General features: G+C 49.6%; 2 protein-coding genes across 2 annotated transcripts; both read right to left on the bottom strand.

Annotated features, from left to right (window-relative positions):
* Positions 1 to 1090: 1090 nt before the first annotated feature.
* On the bottom strand, positions 1091 to 2531 carry LOC148390167 (janus kinase and microtubule-interacting protein 3-like). Its single transcript, XM_088392613.1, has 7 exons — positions 2404 to 2531; positions 2130 to 2192; positions 1945 to 2043; positions 1626 to 1859; positions 1433 to 1492; positions 1159 to 1376; positions 1091 to 1124 (listed from the first exon to the last, which is right to left on the bottom strand). The coding sequence occupies exons 1-7, from the start codon at positions 2470 to 2472 to the stop codon at positions 1091 to 1093; spliced, it is 777 nt and encodes a 258-aa protein (XP_088248739.1). The 5' UTR covers positions 2473 to 2531.
* A 15823-nt stretch (positions 2532 to 18354) lies between these two features.
* Positions 18355 to 19795, bottom strand: LOC148390166 (janus kinase and microtubule-interacting protein 3-like). The gene is made up of 7 exons (XM_088392612.1): positions 19668 to 19795; positions 19394 to 19456; positions 19209 to 19307; positions 18890 to 19123; positions 18697 to 18756; positions 18423 to 18640; positions 18355 to 18388 (listed from the first exon to the last, which is right to left on the bottom strand). Exons 1-7 carry the CDS (start codon positions 19734 to 19736, stop codon positions 18355 to 18357), a joined length of 777 nt encoding a protein of 258 aa, XP_088248738.1. The 5' UTR covers positions 19737 to 19795.
* Between the last annotated feature and the right edge of the window lie 349 nt (positions 19796 to 20144).

Below are 20144 nucleotides of genomic sequence, written 5' to 3'. Positions count from 1 at the left end.
AAACTTTCCCACTCTGATTAAAACGTCCTGCGTTCATCTACGTATTTTCGTTTTGCTGTGCATCTTTTCCCTGCCATTTCGAGAGCCCAATTGACACTCATAGTTTAAAGAAATGTGTTTGCCCATCCTACTTTGTGGAATTTCACCACATGCGCTTTTGACCAAAATACCAAATTGAACTCAAGTGAAGCCAACACGCACAACCCCCCCCCCACACACACACACACACACACATGTTGATATGAACATAAAAGAGCCGCATGCGGTTCGGGAGTTGCGGCTTGGCCAAACCTGTACTATACAACTTTATTTGTATAAAATTTTCACAACAGCTGTCACACAAACAAAGCGGGAAAAACCGAAGACGTGCGTGTTCCGCCCACGCTGGATTTATTTGCACCTTTGAAAAGACACCGTATTGCCGCAGATGTGGCAAAGAGTACTTTTGGGCATCTGAGACGGAAGGATGTCCAAAGCATCACGTCACCTGCTCTGGTAGGCATGGTGGTGGGACGTTGAGGTCAACCGCTTTGGGGTTGGCTGAATCTTTGATCGCAGGATGCCACACACTTGAAGACAGAAGCAGAAAAGCAGAGCTAAATGCAAAATGTACTCACCGGTGACTCAATTTTTTTCCCCCCTGAAGAAACAGCTGGACGGGTGGCCCCGGCTGGCCAGTGGGACTCTTGTTATTCTGACCCTTTTTAGTGCGCGTTTGGGGCAACAACCGTTTTTTGTGGCGCTCTTTTCTGGTTCAAAAGTGCCCTGCATGTGAATTTGCTTTTCCTGCCTTCTGATTGGATGAGCGCCGGTGTGACGCGGTGCCTCTGTCACCGTGGCGGGGGGTATACGTTGGCATCGGAGCGTCTGCCAACGTCTGAGACCGGCTGGCAGTGTATCGGAGGTGTCGAGTGCGGTGCCGCTGGAGCTCACTCACCAGCTGGTGTTAGGGCCACAGAATGAAGGCCAAGGAGAAGAATAGAAAGAGAAACAGAAACTTCTCCTCCAATTGTTTGATTTGTCTCTTCTGAGCTTCGATGAATTCTTTCAGCTCTTTGTTCCTCTAGGACGGACAAATGGAAAGTGGCATTCAAAAGCCAGTAAGCGTGCAAGTAAGTGCCGGGCTGGCTTTGGGCCCTTACCTGTTGCGCGCTGTGCAGCAGATCCATTCTCTCTTGGAGGATGCAAGCGTCGCGCTCCCTCAACTCGCACATCAGGGCTCGCTTCCATTGGTCCACGGCGCTCCTAAGCTCTTCTCTCTGATCCGCCGTCAGCACGTCATTCACGCCAGCGTGGCTGGCTTTTTCGCCGTCCGTGGCGGGGCAGTCCCGCTGCGGTAGCGCCTCGTACAACATGGCCTCCAGCTCCAGGATCCTCTGGGCCGCAATCCTCGTCCATCAGTGGTCCGGCGGGAGATTTGAGGGAGGCTTACCTTATGAGCCTGGTCCATGGAACACTTCCTGAAGTCCAACTCTTCATCCAGGTAGCCCTTCTGCTTGCAGCACATAGAAGAGCCCAAAGGCACAGCGTCAACAAGCTTCTTTCAGCGCAAAGCCTTCCAAAAGTCACATTTGAGCCGCCGAGTCTCGTGGAGTGCGAACATAAGGAGTTCGACATACACTTACGGCGTTATAGCCCAGGATGTCCAGCTTCTTCATCAGATCACTGATGACGATGTCCGGGGGAAAGGCGCAAGGAGCAATGTAAGGTGTTCTGGGACCTCGGGTTAAGGTTAGGGTTGCGAGGGACGCCTTACGTACGCTCACGCCCTCAGCCTCGCAGTAGATCTGCAAAGGGCTGAGGCCGTCTGGGAAACGGACTTGCAGAAACTTCAAGACGGGGGAGCGCCACTCCCTCTCCTGAAAGGCAGAGGCATGCATCCGTCCGTCCGTCCGTCCGTCCGTCACATCTCTGGCCTCAACACGCTTGTGCGAGTCTTCCCACCTCCAGCTCCAGGATGCGGAACTCAAGCAGTTCGTTTTGGTCTCGGATATCCTGGATGTGCTCTTTCAGACGTGCTTCTTCCGCCTCCATCCGCCTGACCTGAAAAGACAGTCAGACCTCATCTGCGGGGCTTCCCGACGGGTGTGACGCCAAGCGACTCCGCCCAGCGCCTTTCTTTCCGTCACCTTTTCGGCCAACTGCTGATTGCTCTGACGCAGCAGCTGCTTCTCCTCCACCCACTTGACATTCTAGAAGAGACAAACGCGTGGACAGCTTTGGAATGTTGTGTCATTTTCATCCACAAATTCTTTGGTTGACTGGAAAATGACATTTGCTTTTCTCCGCATTTTCCCAGCCACATTCGGGGGGGGGGGTTGGTCCAGTAATGCCAGACGAATGAGTGACTGAAGAATGTAGCTATTTTGTCTGAGAAAAAGGTGTGCTCATTGATGAGCTTACCTGTCCTTGTTGCTTCAGCGCTGACTCCAGATCTGCTACTCTGCTTTGATAGTGACCCATTTCTACCATCAGCTTTTCTCTGGTCTGAAAGGAGGAGGAGGAGGGAGGCTCCTCCTCCTCCTTTCAGACCAGAGAACACCCGAGGCTGGGTGAGAACGGGGAGGCTGCGACCCGGCCGAGGGTTGCGGGAAGGGGCGCCACCTCGATCTCCTTCTCGGCGTCGTAGTCCCCTTCGCTGGTCTGGGCTAGCAGAGCGTAGGCTCGTTGCAGCGCTTGATATTCTTGCGTCAGCTGGCGGTAGCGAAGCTCCGCCTCTTCATGCACACACCAATGCAACACAGCACTAGTACCAGAATCAGTCAGACCGGCGACAAAGCACCCGCGACGCAAAGACGAGTCCGATTCCAGGCTGAAGAGGAATGTTTGGTGCCAATACGCTGGCAGAAATGGCGGGCTACCTCTTCGGGTTCCGTGTCGGGGGTTCTGTCGGTGTGAAAAGACAAGGACGATCCGTCCGAGTCCACCAACACGTCTTCGTCGTAGCCGTAAAATGTTTCGATGACCTGCGGGCGCGGAAGCAAACATCTCTCTGAACAAACTGAAGCGACACCTCACGATGAATCGACGAGAGGAACGATAGCGAGAAAAAGGCCATTTCATCTTGCGCAACACCAAGCAGCCGCAAACAAACAGACTCACCTTGCAGGACCTCACGCTTTGTTCCTCCTCAGAGATTCTCGACGTCGGTATCGTAGCAGCAAATCTCTCTCCTGTCGACACAAATAATCCGCCTTTGAGATTCTTTGGATGCAAAGGGAACGAATGGCTCCGGCGCAGAAACAAACGCGACTCACAATGACATTTCTGACATGAGCTCCTGTCTCCAGAGCCTGAAAAACACGTCACCGGCGGTGATTGGAGGGACGCTCGTCTTTTCCAAAAGTGACAACTACAGGGTGTGTCAGGGTTTTCCAGATTATCTTTATCGTATCATTATGTTGCTTTGACTTTGACTGCAACCTGTAATAAATAATATTATTTATCCCTTATTTATCCCTATCGCTTATCCCTTCCTACACAAAGTCGTAAAACACCCCTTGCTATGTTTTGACTAGAGGTCAAGGGCTTCCTCTATTCAATCCACTCTTACACCCACCCTGTTTCTCTTAATTAAAATGCTCGTGCAGGAGCCGAGAGTCAGACTTCATTCGTACAACGGATGGACTCTCCACCTGCAGGTGTCCAAAAGAACTTACTTGTCTCCCGTGTGGTTCTTGCAAAATAAGTTGGAGCGAGCGCAACTCTAACAGGGTGCATTTTGCCACTAGCTGCCTACGGACAATGATGTCGCGCTCGCGGCTCATGGTTGACGGGCTGAGCAGCCGGGCAAGTCCGTCGTTTTCAGCGCACAGCGAGTGGCAAAGGCGCTGACAAAACGGGAGCTTTGAGCTGCTGAAAACGGCAAAACAAGTCTAAAGCGTGTTCAAACGCGTGCGCACAATGCTCCTGCTTGAAAGGTCGGAATTTAAGGGGCCAATTTTTTGGATGGCGGCCGCCGGCCAAGCTTTGGACGGAAAAGGTTTCCTGGCGACAGCGAGCGAGCGTGGCGCTGCCGTACGTGCACCGAGTCGCCTGCCTGAAGACCTTGGACAAGTCGTCGATGATGTGCCGCTGCTCCACAACTTGAAGGAACTCCATTTCACCGTCCTGCTGGCCGCAACCGCGGTCCAGGTCATTGAGCGAACTAGGCCTTCTCTGTGGAACACAAATGCAGTGGACTCTGTTGGCACGCCGCCGTTGTCCGCGTCGACTTACCAAGCTTGCCATCTCCTCGTTCTCCTGGGTGACAAAGCGCACTTTGTTTTCAAGGCGACACAGCACCAGCGAGAGTTCTTCATTCTTCCTGCTCAGGCGTTTGTTTTTGTACAGGAGTGGCAGAAACTGGCTTTCTGTTTCTCTCAGTCGCTTTAGCTGCAAGCATGAAGTGCGGGATGTGAAAGACGCACAACACGCGGGCCAGAACGTATCCATTCCTTTTGCATCGGTTTGAACGGAATCGTGGCTTTGGCTCCCAATAAAAGACATCTACCAGGCAACCGACTCGACGCGCCGCTCAACTAATAAGCAAGCGCAATGGGTGCCTCACTGGATGGCGCGCATCAAACGTAGCGCAAACCTTCAAGCGTGCCGTCAATAAATTACCAGTTCATTGCGCTCTTCAGAAAGCAGGGCGTTTCGATCCTCCAGGTTCCTGATGACTGCGCTGAGCTCAGCGATTTTCAGATGAAACCGTCGCGTGTCCCGATCCTCCTGAGACTGAAAACGCCCCGCAACACACACACACAAGCACTCGTTCAAAGTTCAAAACTGTTTTTGTGCTACCTTCCTCCAGCAACGAACTAAGTCATGCGTACTGCAAGTGTGTGATGAGGTGGCTTACGCAATGAAGAGGATTGCTAGTAGCGGCGTTGACCCCACTTCCAGGGTAGTTTAGGCCCGCCCTTTGGGAATCCCTCAGGGCAGCGATCTGCTGCTCGGCAGCCTGAGTCTGCAGCTGAAGGCGGTGGACGTGGCCGGCCCCAGGGCTTCATCCAAAACACTAACCGCTCTGTCTTTCAGCTTGATCTCATCCGTCTGGATGTACAAACGGGGAGCGCTCAGGCAGGCGGGCAAACTCATTTGCCAGAATTGTGACAAAAACAAAGAGAGCAACCGGCCAATTTTTTTTCTTGAATCGACTAGAACACCTTTGCTGTGACAAAAGCGAAGCGAGCAACCAGACATTTTCTTCTTGTGAAATAGAATAGAATAGAATGCCTTAGGTGTCATTGCACTGCAGGTATACAACGAAATTGGGAACATAGCCACGCACCGCGCATCTGATCAGTCCTACCAGTCGGCGGATCTCCCTCTCGCAGTCTCTCTTGGTTCGGCTCAGCTCCTCCCGATGCTGGTGATGAGCCGATCGGAGCTCGGCCGCTCGGGACTGCCAGGCCTGCTGGGCCGCTGCCAGGGCTTCTTCCGCGCTCCTGGTGGAGGCGACACCGCTCGGTCTCCCGACACCGCCGCGTCTCCTCCACCTCCGCCAGCAAAGCGCCCCCCCTCCTCACCTGAGCAGACATTGCGCCACACCGGGCCGTTGAGACCGCAACGGAGCGCCGCGACGCTTACTGGGGACAAGCTACACAATACGGTAGCGGCCGCATCGAAGCCCGACGTGGCGTGCGGATAGTCAGACACGGATAGAGCGGATCACCTTGTCCATGGAGCCGTCCCTCAGGCTGAGGACCAAGGCATTCAGTCGCTGGATCTCTCCATCTTTGATTTTGATCACTCTCATCAGCTCCATTTCATGCTGCCGCAGTAATGTCTCCCTGGTAATGGCTAACTCTTTCTGCTTCTCCTCATGGAGTTTGCTTTTGAGTTCCGTCATGGCGGCGGTGGCACGGTGGTGCTCCGCCCGCAGGTCCTGACTTCTCTCTCTCTCCAGACAGCTGACCTGACATGACTTAGACTTAGACTTAGACAAACTTTATTGTCATCTTGTCTGCACATGGTGCATACAAAATGAAATTCCGTTGCATACGTCTTACAACAAAGTAGTGATATTGCAGTTGAATAGAAGTATCATATCCTATGAAAATATATATATATACATATATACTATATATATATATATATATATTAAAAATAAGTATAAAGTGCAGCAGTGATAATTATGCAATAGTGCAAGTAGGCAAAACAGTATTCAAGAGTGTGCAGAGGAATGCTAAACCATGTATTAAACTTCTATTTAAAGGGTTTATACAAGTTCAGTAAAGTTGGTAGTGCGAGATAGAGGTCCGTAGTGTCATACAGTTCTGTGAATGTGTGATGCAGAGTTCAGTTTAGAGCTCAACAGTTCTAGTGTTCAACAGTCTGATGACAGCAGGGAAAAAGCTGTTGCAGAACCTGGTGGACCTGCAGCGGATGCTGCAAACCTCTTCCCAGAGGGCAGCAGGGAGAACAGTCCATGGTGGGGGTGTGATGGGTCATTGATGATGTTACGGGCACGGGACATGCAGCGCTGAGATGAAATGTCCTGAATGGAGGGAAGAGGAGCCCCTATGATCCTCTCTGCTGTCCTCACCACTCTCCTCACGTTCTTCCAATCGGAGGCGGTGCAGCCTCCACACCACACAGAGAGACAGCTTGTCAGAATGCTCTCTATGGTGCTCCTGTAGAACGTCCTCATGATGGGTGGGGGCAGGTGGGCTCTCCTCATCCTCCGCAGGAAGTACAAGCGCTTCTGTGCCCTCTTGACCAGTGCCGTAGTGTTCATAGTCCAGGTGAGGTCTTCTGTGATGTGGACCCCCAGGAATTTGGTGGTGCTGACCACCTCCACAGCTGAGCTGTTGATGATCAGTGGAGCGTGGTGAGGCTGTTTTTTCCTGAAGTCGACGATGATCTCCTTCATCTTCTCCTCATTCAGGATCAGGCTGTTTTCTCTGCACCAGCCCACCAGCTGCTCCACCTCCTCTCTGTAGTCCAGGTCGTTGTTGTCTCTGATGAGCCCCACCACCGTTGTGTCGTCTGCTGACTTCACGATGTGATTGGTGGTGAACCTGAGGACGCAGTCGTGTGTCATCAGGGTGAACAGCAGGGGGCTCAGGACGCAGCCCTGAAGGGAGCCTGTGCTGAGGGTGATGACATCAGAGGTGTTCTGTCCGACCCGGACTGACTGAGGTCTGTTGCTGAGGAAGTCTAGCAGCCAGTTGCGAAGGGGGGTGTTGAAGCCCAGGTGTTCCAATTTTCCTACCAGATGCTGTGGGATGATGGTGTTAAACGCTGAGCTGAAGTCCAGGAACAGCCTCCGCACATGGGTGTTCTTCTCCTCCAGGTGAGCCAGGCTCAGGTGAAGAACGGAGGAGATGGCGTCCTGAGTGGAGCGGTTTTGCCGGTCGGTAAACTGGAACGGGTCAAATAATAGGGGGAGTCTGGAAACGATGTGACCTTTAAGCAGCCTTTCGAAGCACTTCATCATAACCGGAGTCAGTGCAACAGGCCGGTAATCATTAAATGAGGTGATTTGAGGTTTCTTCGGCACCGGAATGATGGAGGCAGTCTTAAAGCACGCCGACACTGTGGCTTGGCCCAGCGAGGTGTTAAAAATGTCTGTGATGACCCCAGCCAGATGACTTGCACATTCCCTGAACACACGCCCAGGAATGTTGTCGGGGCCAGGGGCCTTACAGGGGTTGACTCTCCTCAGGGTCTTCAACACATCGGCGGAGTCAAGGCAGAGTACCTCCTCTTCCTGATGGGGGACAGTTTTAACTGCTGGAGTGCCGTTTAGTGCCTCGAACCTCCCAAAGAAGTTATTTAGACCATTTAGAAAGTCAGCATCAACTACACCCACCGGGGGGGGGGAGAGTGAGTTGTAGTCTGTAATCGCCCGTATGCCTTGCCACATACTCCTGATGTTTTTGACGTCGTGGAAACGATCCTGAAATTTTCGACTGCGGTCTCGCTTCGCTATCCTGATGGCACGGTTCAAGTTGGCTCTCGCTGTCCTCAGTGTCTCCTTGTCGCCAGACTTGAAGGCAGAGTTCCGCGCTCGTAGCGTTTGACGTACCTCCTCAGTCATCCAGGGTCGTTGGTTGCCCCGGGTGATGATATTCTTAGTGGTGCTGACGTCCTCGGTGCATTTGTTGATGTAGGCTGACACAGTCATGGCACACGCATGTCTAATCTACATCGGGAAAACTGGGAGGGAGGGAGGGAGGCAGGCAGGGAGGCAGGCAGGGAGGCAGGCAGTGTCTGTCTGTTGAGGTTTTCACCTTGTTCTTCTCCTGCTGAAGTTCTAACTGGACGTCCATCAGTTTGGTTCTCAGCTCGTCATTGGCGGCCTGAAGGGCGTCCGTTCGCTCCGCCTTGGCCCGCCCTGCCGGAGCTCGTTTGGACATCTCTTACTCGAGTCTCGCCCGGTCGTCAGTCAGAGATCACAACATTTGTACCTGGAGAGCACAAACGCAGCGCTGTTTTCCACTGGCTTCGAACTCAACTTCAATCGGTACCGTAACTTACAACATCATAAACATAGAACTAGCTTGACTTATTCATTGAATAAATGCATTTGGTTCTTCAAAACTGCATCACGCAACATAGCGTGACCGAGACGGCCGTTATCCACCTGCGTGAAGTTATTTGGTGAAATGAATGAGATGTTTAAGACACCATCGTTCTGTCTCTATGTAGATGAAGGGAAATAATCGATTGCTGAAGGTCCAAAGGTGTTATGATAAACAAATAAACATATTAGTGATTAGTGACATATTTGTGATAAACATATTAGGCAGGATAATCACATATGTTAACGTGACTGCCCACACTGTATTTATTTATGGTTATTTGTTAAATCGAGTACTGTTAGACATGAAATAGGAAGTGTTTAACATAAATGGAAGACGAAAGGGGTACTCACCATTGTAGCTCCTGCTGGTCAATGATACGAGCCTCTTCTTGCAGTGGAAAACATACAGCCAACAAACACCGTGGAACCTAAAGGAATGAAATTAAACATTAACATTTAGCCTCAACCAACATTCACAGATACAACGCAACGCAAACTACACAAACGTAAATCTTTTTAAACACAATGAGTTGTACTTACCGTGTACGCTCTAGACGGTCCACTTGCAAGCAGAAAATAAAGATATTTCTGTTGATAATCGTCGTGTTTGTATCCGGTGTCTCGCTCAAGGCCATTGCGCCCACAGATTTGAATTTTGGCGAGAGTTCAGCCTATTGACGTCATTTCCGCGGTGTAATACCCGCATATCTGAAACGGCAAAGTTAAGAGTAGAGTTAAATAAAGTTTTTAGTCAACGCAATAATTTACAACCGTTGACCAGTCGAAATAATCGTCGAAATTTGGCGTCTGTGGCTGGAAGCAGACGCCGAGTTCGACATTCCTCCCAAACGCCACACTCCCTCGCTTTTCAGGGCTAAAAAAAAACAGTTGTAATTACCTTGTACGCTCTAGACGGTCAAGTTGCAAGCTGAAAACAAAAATATTTGCCTTGTTAGTCATCGTGTTACTAACCGCTGTGTCTTGTTTGCCAGAATTGCCGCTTTCCTACTTCCTGTTGCAAGCCACGCCCACGGATTATAATTTTGCCGTGAGTTCCGCCTATTGACGTCATGTCCGCGTCACATGACTGCGACGTAATATTATCTAAAACTGTTTGTGCGGTATTGTGTTGTTCTGTGCGGTATTGTTATTCTGTGCGGCGTCGTGTTGTTCTGTGCGGCGTCGTGTTGTTCAGTGCGACGTCGTGTTGTTCAGTGCGGCATGGTGTTGTTCAGTAAGGCATGGTGTTGTTCAGTGCGGCATGGTGTTGTTCAGTGCGGCATAATGTTGTTCAGTGCGGCATAATGTTGTTCAGTGCGGCATGGTGTTGTTCAGTGCGGCATGGTGTTGTTCAGTGCGGCATGGTGTTGTTCAGTGCGGCATAATGTTGTTCAGTGCGCCATAATGTCGTTCAGTGCGGCATGGTGTTGTTCAGTGCGGGATGGTGTTGTTCAGTGCAGGATGGTGTTGTTCAGTGCGGCATGGTGTTCAATGCGGCATGGTGTTGTTCAGTGCGGGATGGTGTTGTTCAGTGCGGCATGGTGTTGTTCAGTGCGGCATAATGTTGTTCAGTGCGGCATGGTGTTGTTCAGTGCGGCATGGTGTTGTTCAATGCGGGATGGTGTTGTTCAGTGCGGGGTGGTGTTGTTCAGTGCGGAATGGTGTTGTTCAGTGCAGCATGGTGTTGTTCAGTCCGGGATGGTGTTGTTCAATGCGGGATGGTGTTGTTCAGTGCGGGGTGGTGTTGTTCAGTGCGGGAGGGTGTTGTTCAGTGTGGCATGGTGTTGTTCAATGCGGCATGGTGTTGTTCAGTGCGGGATGGTGTTGTTCATTGCGGCATGGTGTTGTTCAGTGCGGCATGGTGTTGTTCAGTGCGGCATGGTGTTGTTCAGTGCGGCATGGTGTTGTTCAGTGCGGCATAATGTTGTTCAGTGCGGCATGGTGTTGTTCAGTATAGGATGGTGTTGTTCAGTGCGGCATGGTGTTGTTCAATGCAGGATCGTGTTGTTCAGTGCAGCATAATGTTGTTCAGTGCAGCATGGTGTTGTTCAGTGCGGCATGGTGTTGTTCAATGCGGCATGGTGTTGTTCACTGCAGGATGGTGTTGTTCAATGCGGGATCGTGTTGTTCAGTGCGGCATAATGTTGTTCAGTGCGGCATGGTGTTGTTCAGTGCGGCATGGTGTTGTTCAGTGCGACATAATGTTGTTTAGTGCGGCATAATGTTGTTCAGTGCGGCATAATGTTGTTCAGTGCGGCATGGTGTTGTTCAGTGCGGCATGGTGTTGTTCAGTGCGGCATGGTGTTGTTCAGTGCAGGATGGTGTTGTTCAGTGCGGCATGGTGTTGTTCAATGCGGCATGGTGTTGTTCAGTGCGGGATGGTGTTGTTCAGTGCGGGATGGTGTTGTTCAGTGCGGCATGGTGTTGTTCAGTGCGGAATGGTGTTGTTCAGTGCGGCATGGTGTTGTTCAGTGCGGCATGGTGTTGTTCAGTGCAGGATGGTGTTGTTCAATGCGGGATCGTGTTGTTCAGTGCGGCATGGTGTTGTTCAGTGCGGCATGGTGTTGTTCAGTGCAGGATGGTGTTGTTCAATGCGGGATCGTGTTGTTCAGTGCGGCATGGTGTTGTTCAGTGCGGCATGGTGTTGTTCAGTGCGGCATGGTGTTGTTCAGTGCGGCATGGTGTTGTTCAGTGCGGCATAATGTTGTCCAGTGCGCCATAATGTTGTTCAGTGCGGCATGGTGTTGTTCAGTGCGGGATGGTGTTGTTCAGTGCGGCATGGTGTTGTTCAATGCGGCATGGTGTTGTTCAGTGCGGGATGGTGTTGTTCAGTGCAGGATGGTGTTGTTCAGTGCGGCATGGTGTTGTTCAATGCGGCATGGTGTTGTTCAGTGCGGGATGGTGTTGTTCAGTGCGGCATGGTGTTGTTCAGTGCGGCATGGTGTTGTTCAGTGCGGCATGGTGTTGTTCAGTGCGGCATGGTGTTGTTCAGTGCGGCATGGTGTTGTTCAGTGCGGCATGGTGTTGTTCAGTGCGGAATGGTGTTGTTCAGTGCGGCATGGTGTTGTTCAGTGCGGGATGGTGTTGTTCAATGCGGGATCGTGTTGTTCAGTGCGGGGTGGTGTTGTTCAGTGCAGGATGGTGTTGTTCAGTGCAGGATGGTGTTGTTCAGTGCGGCATGGTGTTGTTCAATGCAGGATCGTGTTGTTCAGTGCAGCATAATGTTGTTCAGTGCAGCATGGTGTTGTTCAGTGCGGCATGGTGTTGTTCAATGCGGCATGGTGTTGTTCAGTGCGGGATGGTGTTGTTCAGTGCGGCATGGTGTTTTTCAGTGCGGCATAATGTTGTTCAGTGCAGCATGGTGTTGTTCAGTGCGGCATGGTGTTGTTCAGTGCGACATAATGTTGTTCAGTGCGGCATAATGTTGTTCAGTGCGGCATGGTGTTGTTCAGTGCGGCATGGTGTTGTTCAATGCGGCATGGTGTTGTTCAATGCGGCATGGTGTTGTTCAGTGCGGCATGGTGTTTTTCAGTGCGGCATGGTGTTGTTCAGTGCAGCGTAATGTTGTTCAGTGCGGCATGGTGTTGTTCAGTGCGGAATGGTGTTGTTCAGTGCGGCATGGTGTTGTTCAGTGCGGGATGGTGTTGTTCAGTGCGGCATGGTGTTGTTCAGTGCGGCATGGTGTTGTTCAGTGCGGGATGGTGTTGTTCATTGCGGCATGGTGTTGTTCAGTGCGGCATGGTGTTGTTCAGTGCGGCATGGTGTTGTTCAGTGCGGCATAGTGTTGTTCAGTGCGGCATAATGTTGTTCAGTGCGGCATGGTGTTGTTCAGTGCGGGATGGTGTTGTTCAGTGCAGGATGGTGTTGTTCAGTGCGGCATGGTGTTGTTCAATGCGGGATGGTGTTGTTCAGTGCGGCATGGTGTTGTTCAGTGCGGCATGGTGTTGTTCAGTGCGGCATGGTGTTGTTCAGTGCGGCATAATGTTGTTCAGTGCGGCATAATGTTGTTCAGTGCGTCATAATGTTGTTCAGTGCGGCATAATGTTGTTCAGTGCGGCATAATGTTGTTCAGTGCGGCATAATGTTGTTCAGTGCGGGATGGTGTTGTTCATTGCGGCATGGTGTTGTTCAGTGCGGCATGGTGTTGTTCAGTGCGGCATGGTGTTGTTCAGTGCGGGATGGTGTTGTTCAGTGCAGGATGGTGTTGTTCAGTGCGGCATGGTGTTGTTCAATGCGGCATGGTGTTGTTCAGTTCGGGATGGTGTTGTTCAGTGCGGCATGGTGTTGTTCAGTGCGGCATAATGTTTTTCAGTGCGGCATGGTGTTGTTCAGTGCGGCATGGTGTTGTTCAGTGCAGCATAATGTTGTTCAGTGCGGCATGGTGTTGTTCAGTGCGGAATGGTGTTGTTCAGTGCGGCATGGTGTTGTTCAGTGCGGCATGGTGTTGTTCAGTGCGGCATGGTGTTGTTCAGTGCGGCATGGTGTTGTTCAGTGCGGGATGGTGTTCAATGCGGGATCGTGTTGTTCAGTGCGGCATGGTTTTGTTCAGTGCGGCATGGTGTTGTTCAGTGCGGCATGGTGTTGTTCAGTGCGGCATGGTGTTGTTCATTTCGGCATAATGTTGTTCAGTGCGGCATAATGTTGTTTAGTGCGGCATGGTGTTGTTCAGTGCGGGATGGTGTTGTTCAGTGCGTTATAATGTTGTTCAGTGCGGCATGGTGTTGTTCAGTGCGGCATGGTGTTGTTCAGTGCGGCATGGTGTTGTTCAGTGCGGCATAATGTTGTTCAGTGCGGCATAATGTTGTTTAGTGCGGCATGGTGTTGTTCAGTGCGGGATGGTGTTGTTCAGTGCGGGATGGTGTTGTTCAGTGCGGCATGGTGTTCAATGCGGAATGGTGTTGTTCAGTGCAGGATGGTGTTGTTCAGTGCGGCATGGTGTTGTTCAGTGCGGCATAATGTTGTTCAGTGCGGCATGGTGTTGTTCAGTGCGGCATGGTGTTGTTCAGTGCGGCATGGTGTTGTTCAGTGCGGCATGGTGTTGTTCAGTGCGGCATAATGTTGTTCAGTGCGGCATGGTGTTGTTCAGTGCGGCATGGTGTTGTTCAGTGCGGCATAATGTTCAGTGCGGCATAATGTTGTTCAGTGCGGCATGGTGTTGTTCAGTGCGGGATGGTGTTGTTCAGTGCAGGATGGTGTTGTTCAGTGCGGCATGGTGTTCAGTGCGGGATGGTGTCTTTCAGTGCGGCATGGTGTCGTTCAGTGCGGCATGGTGTCGTTCAGTGAGGCATGGTGTTGTTCAGTGCGGCATGGTGTTATTTAGTGCGGCATGGTGTTGTTCAGTGCGGGATGGTGTTGTTCAGTGTGGCATGGTGTTCAGTTCGGCATGGTGTTGTTCAGTGCGGTATCGTGTTGTTCAGTGCGGTATCGTGTTTCTCAGTGCGGTATCGTGTTGTTCAGTGCAGTATCATTGTGTTGTTCGTATTGTGTTGTGTTGTTCGTAATGTGTTGTGTTGTTCGTATTGTGTTGTGTTGTTCATATTGTGTTGTTCATATTGTATTGAGTTGTTCGTATTGTGTTGTGTTGTTCGTATTGTGTTGCCTTTAACACTTAGCCTCTAACACTTAGCCTCTAACACTTAGCCTCTAGCATCTAGAAGGTAAATAAATAGGAAGGAAGGACTCACCGGTGACGTCTTCGCCCACGTCCAAGCGTTGTACTTTGTATTTTCATCCTTCTGACAGTGGAAAACATAGCCAACAAACACCGTGGAACCTAAACGAATGAAAGAAAACTATCATTTGGCCACAACCAACATTCACAGATACAACACAATGTGACGTGCGGGGTTGAGGTTAAAGGTTGAGTGAAGGGCCCTCGTTTTAAACTACTTTTTTGAAAAGGATTGGGAACAAGTAAGACGTATTTAATTTATTTAATGGGAAGTAGTAAGAGCTATTGAATTTAATCTATGTATTATATTCTATTGTATTGTATTCTGTTGTATTCTTTTGGATTGTATTCACACTAACCCCACTAAAACTTCAGCCCACAAAAACTCGCCTCTGGCGCCTAGCCTCTGGCACTTAGCCTCTAACACTTAGCCTTTAACACTTAGCCTTTAACACTTAGCCTTTAACACTTAGCCTTTAACACTTAGCCTAGAAGGTGAATAAATAGGGTTAAAGGTTGAGTGAAGGGACCTCGTTTTAAACTACTTTTTTGAAAAGGAGTGGGAACAAGTAAGACGTATTTAATTTATTTAATGGGAAGTAGTAAGACTTGTTAAATTTATTTAATCTACTTTTCTTCCCAGGCAAAATTTGATCTGCTGCAATTCCAAATTTCCAAAGTGAATGAAGGAATGAAGTCCTTTAAATTATGATTTTGTATAAATACTAGGCATTAACACAAAATCGACGGCACAAAATGGGCAGACTTTACTTGTTTGAAGAGGACTGGTTACAAGACAGACTTTTCTGATTTATTTAATGGGAAGAAGACTTATTTAGTTTAATTGATCTATTTTTGTTCCCTGGCAAAATTGGATTTGCTGAAACTGTATTTTGCCAAATCTTGCCTTGAGACCTGATAGGAAGTATTAAACGCTTAGTTAAATCAATACAAGTTGGTAATAAGAGCGAGTAATGTTGGTTGAACCGATGAATGAAGGTTGAAAGCAATTTAAATTATGACTTTGTATAAATACTAGATATTAACAGAACATCTACTGCGCGAAATGGGCAGAGTTTACTTGTTTGAGAAGGAGTGGCTTATTCAAAACTAAGATTTATTTAATCTGTTTATTCCCAGGCAAAATTGGATGTGATGCAATTCCAAATTTCACCACATGATGGTGCCCAATTTTGACTTCATAGGACATATTAAACACTTAGCTTGTTATTATGTTCAAGGTAATCAGATTTGTTTATTATTCTAATGGCCTCTTCAAAACTATTCTGGATTACTACTTTGGATCTATTCTACATTACTTGGCAACAACATACTCTGTAACAGATTAGGCAGTATAATCATATATGTTAACTTGAGAGTGCCCACACACAATCTACTTATCGTGATGTGTTAAATCAATTACTGTTAGACATTATTTGTCTGATAATCTACCAAATCTTTGAATTGAAGAATTTGTGATTTAATTAATAGCTTGTTCAGGGTAATCAGACTTGTATATAATTCTAATGGCCTTCTTTTGAAAACTATTCTGAATTACAACTTTGGATCTTATATTACTTTGCAACAATCTACTCGGTGACAGATTAGGCAGTATAATCACATATGTTAACTTCAGTGCCCACACTGTATTTATTTATGGTTATTTGTTAAATCAAGTACTGTTAGACATGAAATAGGAAGTGTTTAACATAAATGTTATGGCTACTCACCATTGTAGCTCGCTCCTGGTCAATGATATGAGCCTCTTCTTGCAGTGGAAAACTTGCAGCCAACAAACACCGTGGAACCTAAAGGAATGAAATTAAACATTAACATTTCGCCTGGACCAACATTCACACGTACAACGCAACGCGGCTACACTTCTGCTATTACAAACGTAAATCTCCTTAAACACAACGAGTGTTACTTACCGTGTACGCTCTAGGCAAAATTGGATGTGATGCAATTCCAAATCTATCTGAAACGGCAGTTAAAAGTAGAGTTACATCAAGTTTTCTTTTTTAATCAACACAATCATTTACAACCGTTGACCAGAAAGAATCGTCGAAATTCGACGTCCCCCACAAACGCCACGCTCACTCGCTTTTCAGGGCAACAAAAGTACTTCTTTTTAAAAACGATGAGTTGTACTTACCGTGTACGCTCTGGACGGTCCAGTTGCAAGCAGAAAATAAAAATATTTCTCTTGTTAGTCGTATGTTACCATCCGCTGTGTCTTTGTCAACATCGCCGCCATTTTCCTACTTCCTGCTGCGAGCCACGCCCACGGATTTAAATTTGGGCGGAAGCTCTTTCCATTGGCGTCGTTTTCGCGTATAGCAAATCCGATTGGTTGGGAAGGGGGCACGGTTATGCAGCCGAGGGGTCCTGTGATCGGTGGGATGTAAAGTAGGCGTCGACGTCACGTCCGCGTCACGTGACCACGACGTGGCAGACGTCATATAGCAACCGCTGTTTTGTTTAGTAGACTTACAGTTGTTATGCATTGACATAATGGCGCACACACCAAATAGATTTAAATAAATTAAATAATTCTTCTGCCCACTCTCTTTTAAACAAGTTAACTCTCCCCGCGGATTTGAATTCCGGCGAAAGTTACGCCCATCGACGTCACGTATGTCACGTGACCACGACGTGGCAGATGTCATATAGCAACCGCTGTTTTGTTTAGTAGATTTACAGTTGTTATGCATTGGCATAATGGTGTGCACTCAAAATAGATTTAAATAAATTAAATATTTCTTCTGCCCACTCCCTTTTAAACAAGTTAACTCTGCCCACGTCCATTGACGTCTTGTCTGCGTCACGTGACCACGACGTAGCGACGTCATATAGTAACCGCTGTTTTGATCAGTAGACTTAGTTATTATGCGTTGACATAATGGCGCACTGGTTAGCATGGCCACCTCTTAAGCATGATGTTGCGGGTTCGACGCCTGATCAATGTTAGCATGGAGTGAGCTGAAGTGCATGGCGCTGAAGATTTGAATCTTTGAAATGCGCTGAGGTCTGACATATCAGGCAGAATGGTTTGCCATCACGTTCAACAAAAAATAGAAACTTTCCCACTCTGATTAAAACGTCCTGCGTTCATCTACGTATTTTCGTTTTGCTGTGCATCTTTTCCCTGCCATTTCGAGAGCCCAATTGACACTCATAGTTTAAAGAAATGTGTTTGCCCATCCTACTTTGTGGAATTTCACCACATGCGCTTTTGACCAAAATACCAAATTGAACTCAAGTGAAGCCAACACGCACAACCCCCCCCCCACACACACACACACACACACATGTTGATATGAACATAAAAGAGCCGCATGCGGTTCGGGAGTTGCGGCTTGGCCAAACCTGTACTATACAACTTTATTTGTATAAAATTTTCACAACAGCTGTCACACAAACAAAGCGGGAAAAACCGAAGACGTGCGTGTTCCGCCCACGCTGGATTTATTTGCACCTTTGAAAAGACACCGTATTGCCGCAGATGTGGCAAAGAGTACTTTTGGGCATCTGAGACGGAAGGATGTCCAAAGCATCACGTCACCTGCTCTGGTAGGCATGGTGGTGGGACGTTGAGGTCAACCGCTTTGGGGTTGGCTGAATCTTTGATCGCAGGATGCCACACACTTGAAGACAGAAGCAGAAAAGCAGAGCTAAATGCAAAATGTACTCACCGGTGACTCAATTTTTTTCCCCCCTGAAGAAACAGCTGGACGGGTGGCCCCGGCTGGCCAGTGGGACTCTTGTTATTCTGACCCTTTTTAGTGCGCGTTTGGGGCAACAACCGTTTTTTGTGGCGCTCTTTTCTGGTTCAAAAGTGCCCTGCATGTGAATTTGCTTTTCCTGCCTTCTGATTGGATGAGCGCCGGTGTGACGCGGTGCCTCTGTCACCGTGGCGGGGGGTATACGTTGGCATCGGAGCGTCTGCCAACGTCTGAGACCGGCTGGCAGTGTATCGGAGGTGTCGAGTGCGGTGCCGCTGGAGCTCACTCACCAGCTGGTGTTAGGGCCACAGAATGAAGGCCAAGGAGAAGAATAGAAAGAGAAACAGAAACTTCTCCTCCAATTGTTTGATTTGTCTCTTCTGAGCTTCGATGAATTCTTTCAGCTCTTTGTTCCTCTAGGACGGACAAATGGAAAGTGGCATTCAAAAGCCAGTAAGCGTGCAAGTAAGTGCCGGGCTGGCTTTGGGCCCTTACCTGTTGCGCGCTGTGCAGCAGATCCATTCTCTCTTGGAGGATGCAAGCGTCGCGCTCCCTCAACTCGCACATCAGGGCTCGCTTCCATTGGTCCACGGCGCTCCTAAGCTCTTCTCTCTGATCCGCCGTCAGCACGTCATTCACGCCAGCGTGGCTGGCTTTTTCGCCGTCCGTGGCGGGGCAGTCCCGCTGCGGTAGCGCCTCGTACAACATGGCCTCCAGCTCCAGGATCCTCTGGGCCGCAATCCTCGTCCATCAGTGGTCCGGCGGGAGATTTGAGGGAGGCTTACCTTATGAGCCTGGTCCATGGAACACTTCCTGAAGTCCAACTCTTCATCCAGGTAGCCCTTCTGCTTGCAGCACATAGAAGAGCCCAAAGGCACAGCGTCAACAAGCTTCTTTCAGCGCAAAGCCTTCCAAAAGTCACATTTGAGCCGCCGAGTCTCGTGGAGTGCGAACATAAGGAGTTCGACATACACTTACGGCGTTATAGCCCAGGATGTCCAGCTTCTTCATCAGATCACTGATGACGATGTCCGGGGGAAAGGCGCAAGGAGCAATGTAAGGTGTTCTGGGACCTCGGGTTAAGGTTAGGGTTGCGAGGGACGCCTTACGTACGCTCACGCCCTCAGCCTCGCAGTAGATCTGCAAAGGGCTGAGGCCGTCTGGGAAACGGACTTGCAGAAACTTCAAGACGGGGGAGCGCCACTCCCTCTCCTGAAAGGCAGAGGCATGCATCCGTCCGTCCGTCCGTCCGTCCGTCACATCTCTGGCCTCAACACGCTTGTGCGAGTCTTCCCACCTCCAGCTCCAGGATGCGGAACTCAAGCAGTTCGTTTTGGTCTCGGATATCCTGGATGTGCTCTTTCAGACGTGCTTCTTCCGCCTCCATCCGCCTGACCTGAAAAGACAGTCAGACCTCATCTGCGGGGCTTCCCGACGGGTGTGACGCCAAGCGACTCCGCCCAGCGCCTTTCTTTCCGTCACCTTTTCGGCCAACTGCTGATTGCTCTGACGCAGCAGCTGCTTCTCCTCCACCCACTTGACATTCTAGAAGAGACAAACGCGTGGACAGCTTTGGAATGTTGTGTCATTTTCATCCACAAATTCTTTGGTTGACTGGAAAATGACATTTGCTTTTCTCCGCATTTTCCCAGCCACATTCGGGGGGGGGGGTTGGTCCAGTAATGCCAGACGAATGAGTGACTGAAGAATGTAGCTATTTTGTCTGAGAAAAAGGTGTGCTCATTGATGAGCTTACCTGTCCTTGTTGCTTCAGCGCTGACTCCAGATCTGCTACTCTGCTTTGATAGTGACCCATTTCTACCATCAGCTTTTCTCTGGTCTGAAAGGAGGAGGAGGAGGGAGGCTCCTCCTCCTCCTTTCAGACCAGAGAACACCCGAGGCTGGGTGAGAACGGGGAGGCTGCGACCCGGCCGAGGGTTGCGGGAAGGGGCGCCACCTCGATCTCCTTCTCGGCGTCGTAGTCCCCTTCGCTGGTCTGGGCTAGCAGAGCGTAGGCTCGTTGCAGCGCTTGATATTCTTGCGTCAGCTGGCGGTAGCGAAGCTCCGCCTCTTCATGCACACACCAATGCAACACAGCACTAGTACCAGAATCAGTCAGACCGGCGACAAAGCACCCGCGACGCAAAGACGAGTCCGATTCCAGGCTGAAGAGGAATGTTTGGTGCCAATACGCTGGCAGAAATGGCGGGCTACCTCTTCGGGTTCCGTGTCG

This window comes from Syngnathus floridae, chromosome 12 (genome assembly GCF_059516105.1).
Source record: "Syngnathus floridae isolate MCC-2025c chromosome 12, RoL_Sflo_1.0, whole genome shotgun sequence".
In the NCBI taxonomy this organism is placed as follows: domain Eukaryota; kingdom Metazoa; phylum Chordata; class Actinopteri; order Syngnathiformes; family Syngnathidae; genus Syngnathus; species Syngnathus floridae.
Note: the sequence above shows the minus strand (reverse complement) of the source record. Positions and strands in the feature narration are given on the sequence as shown.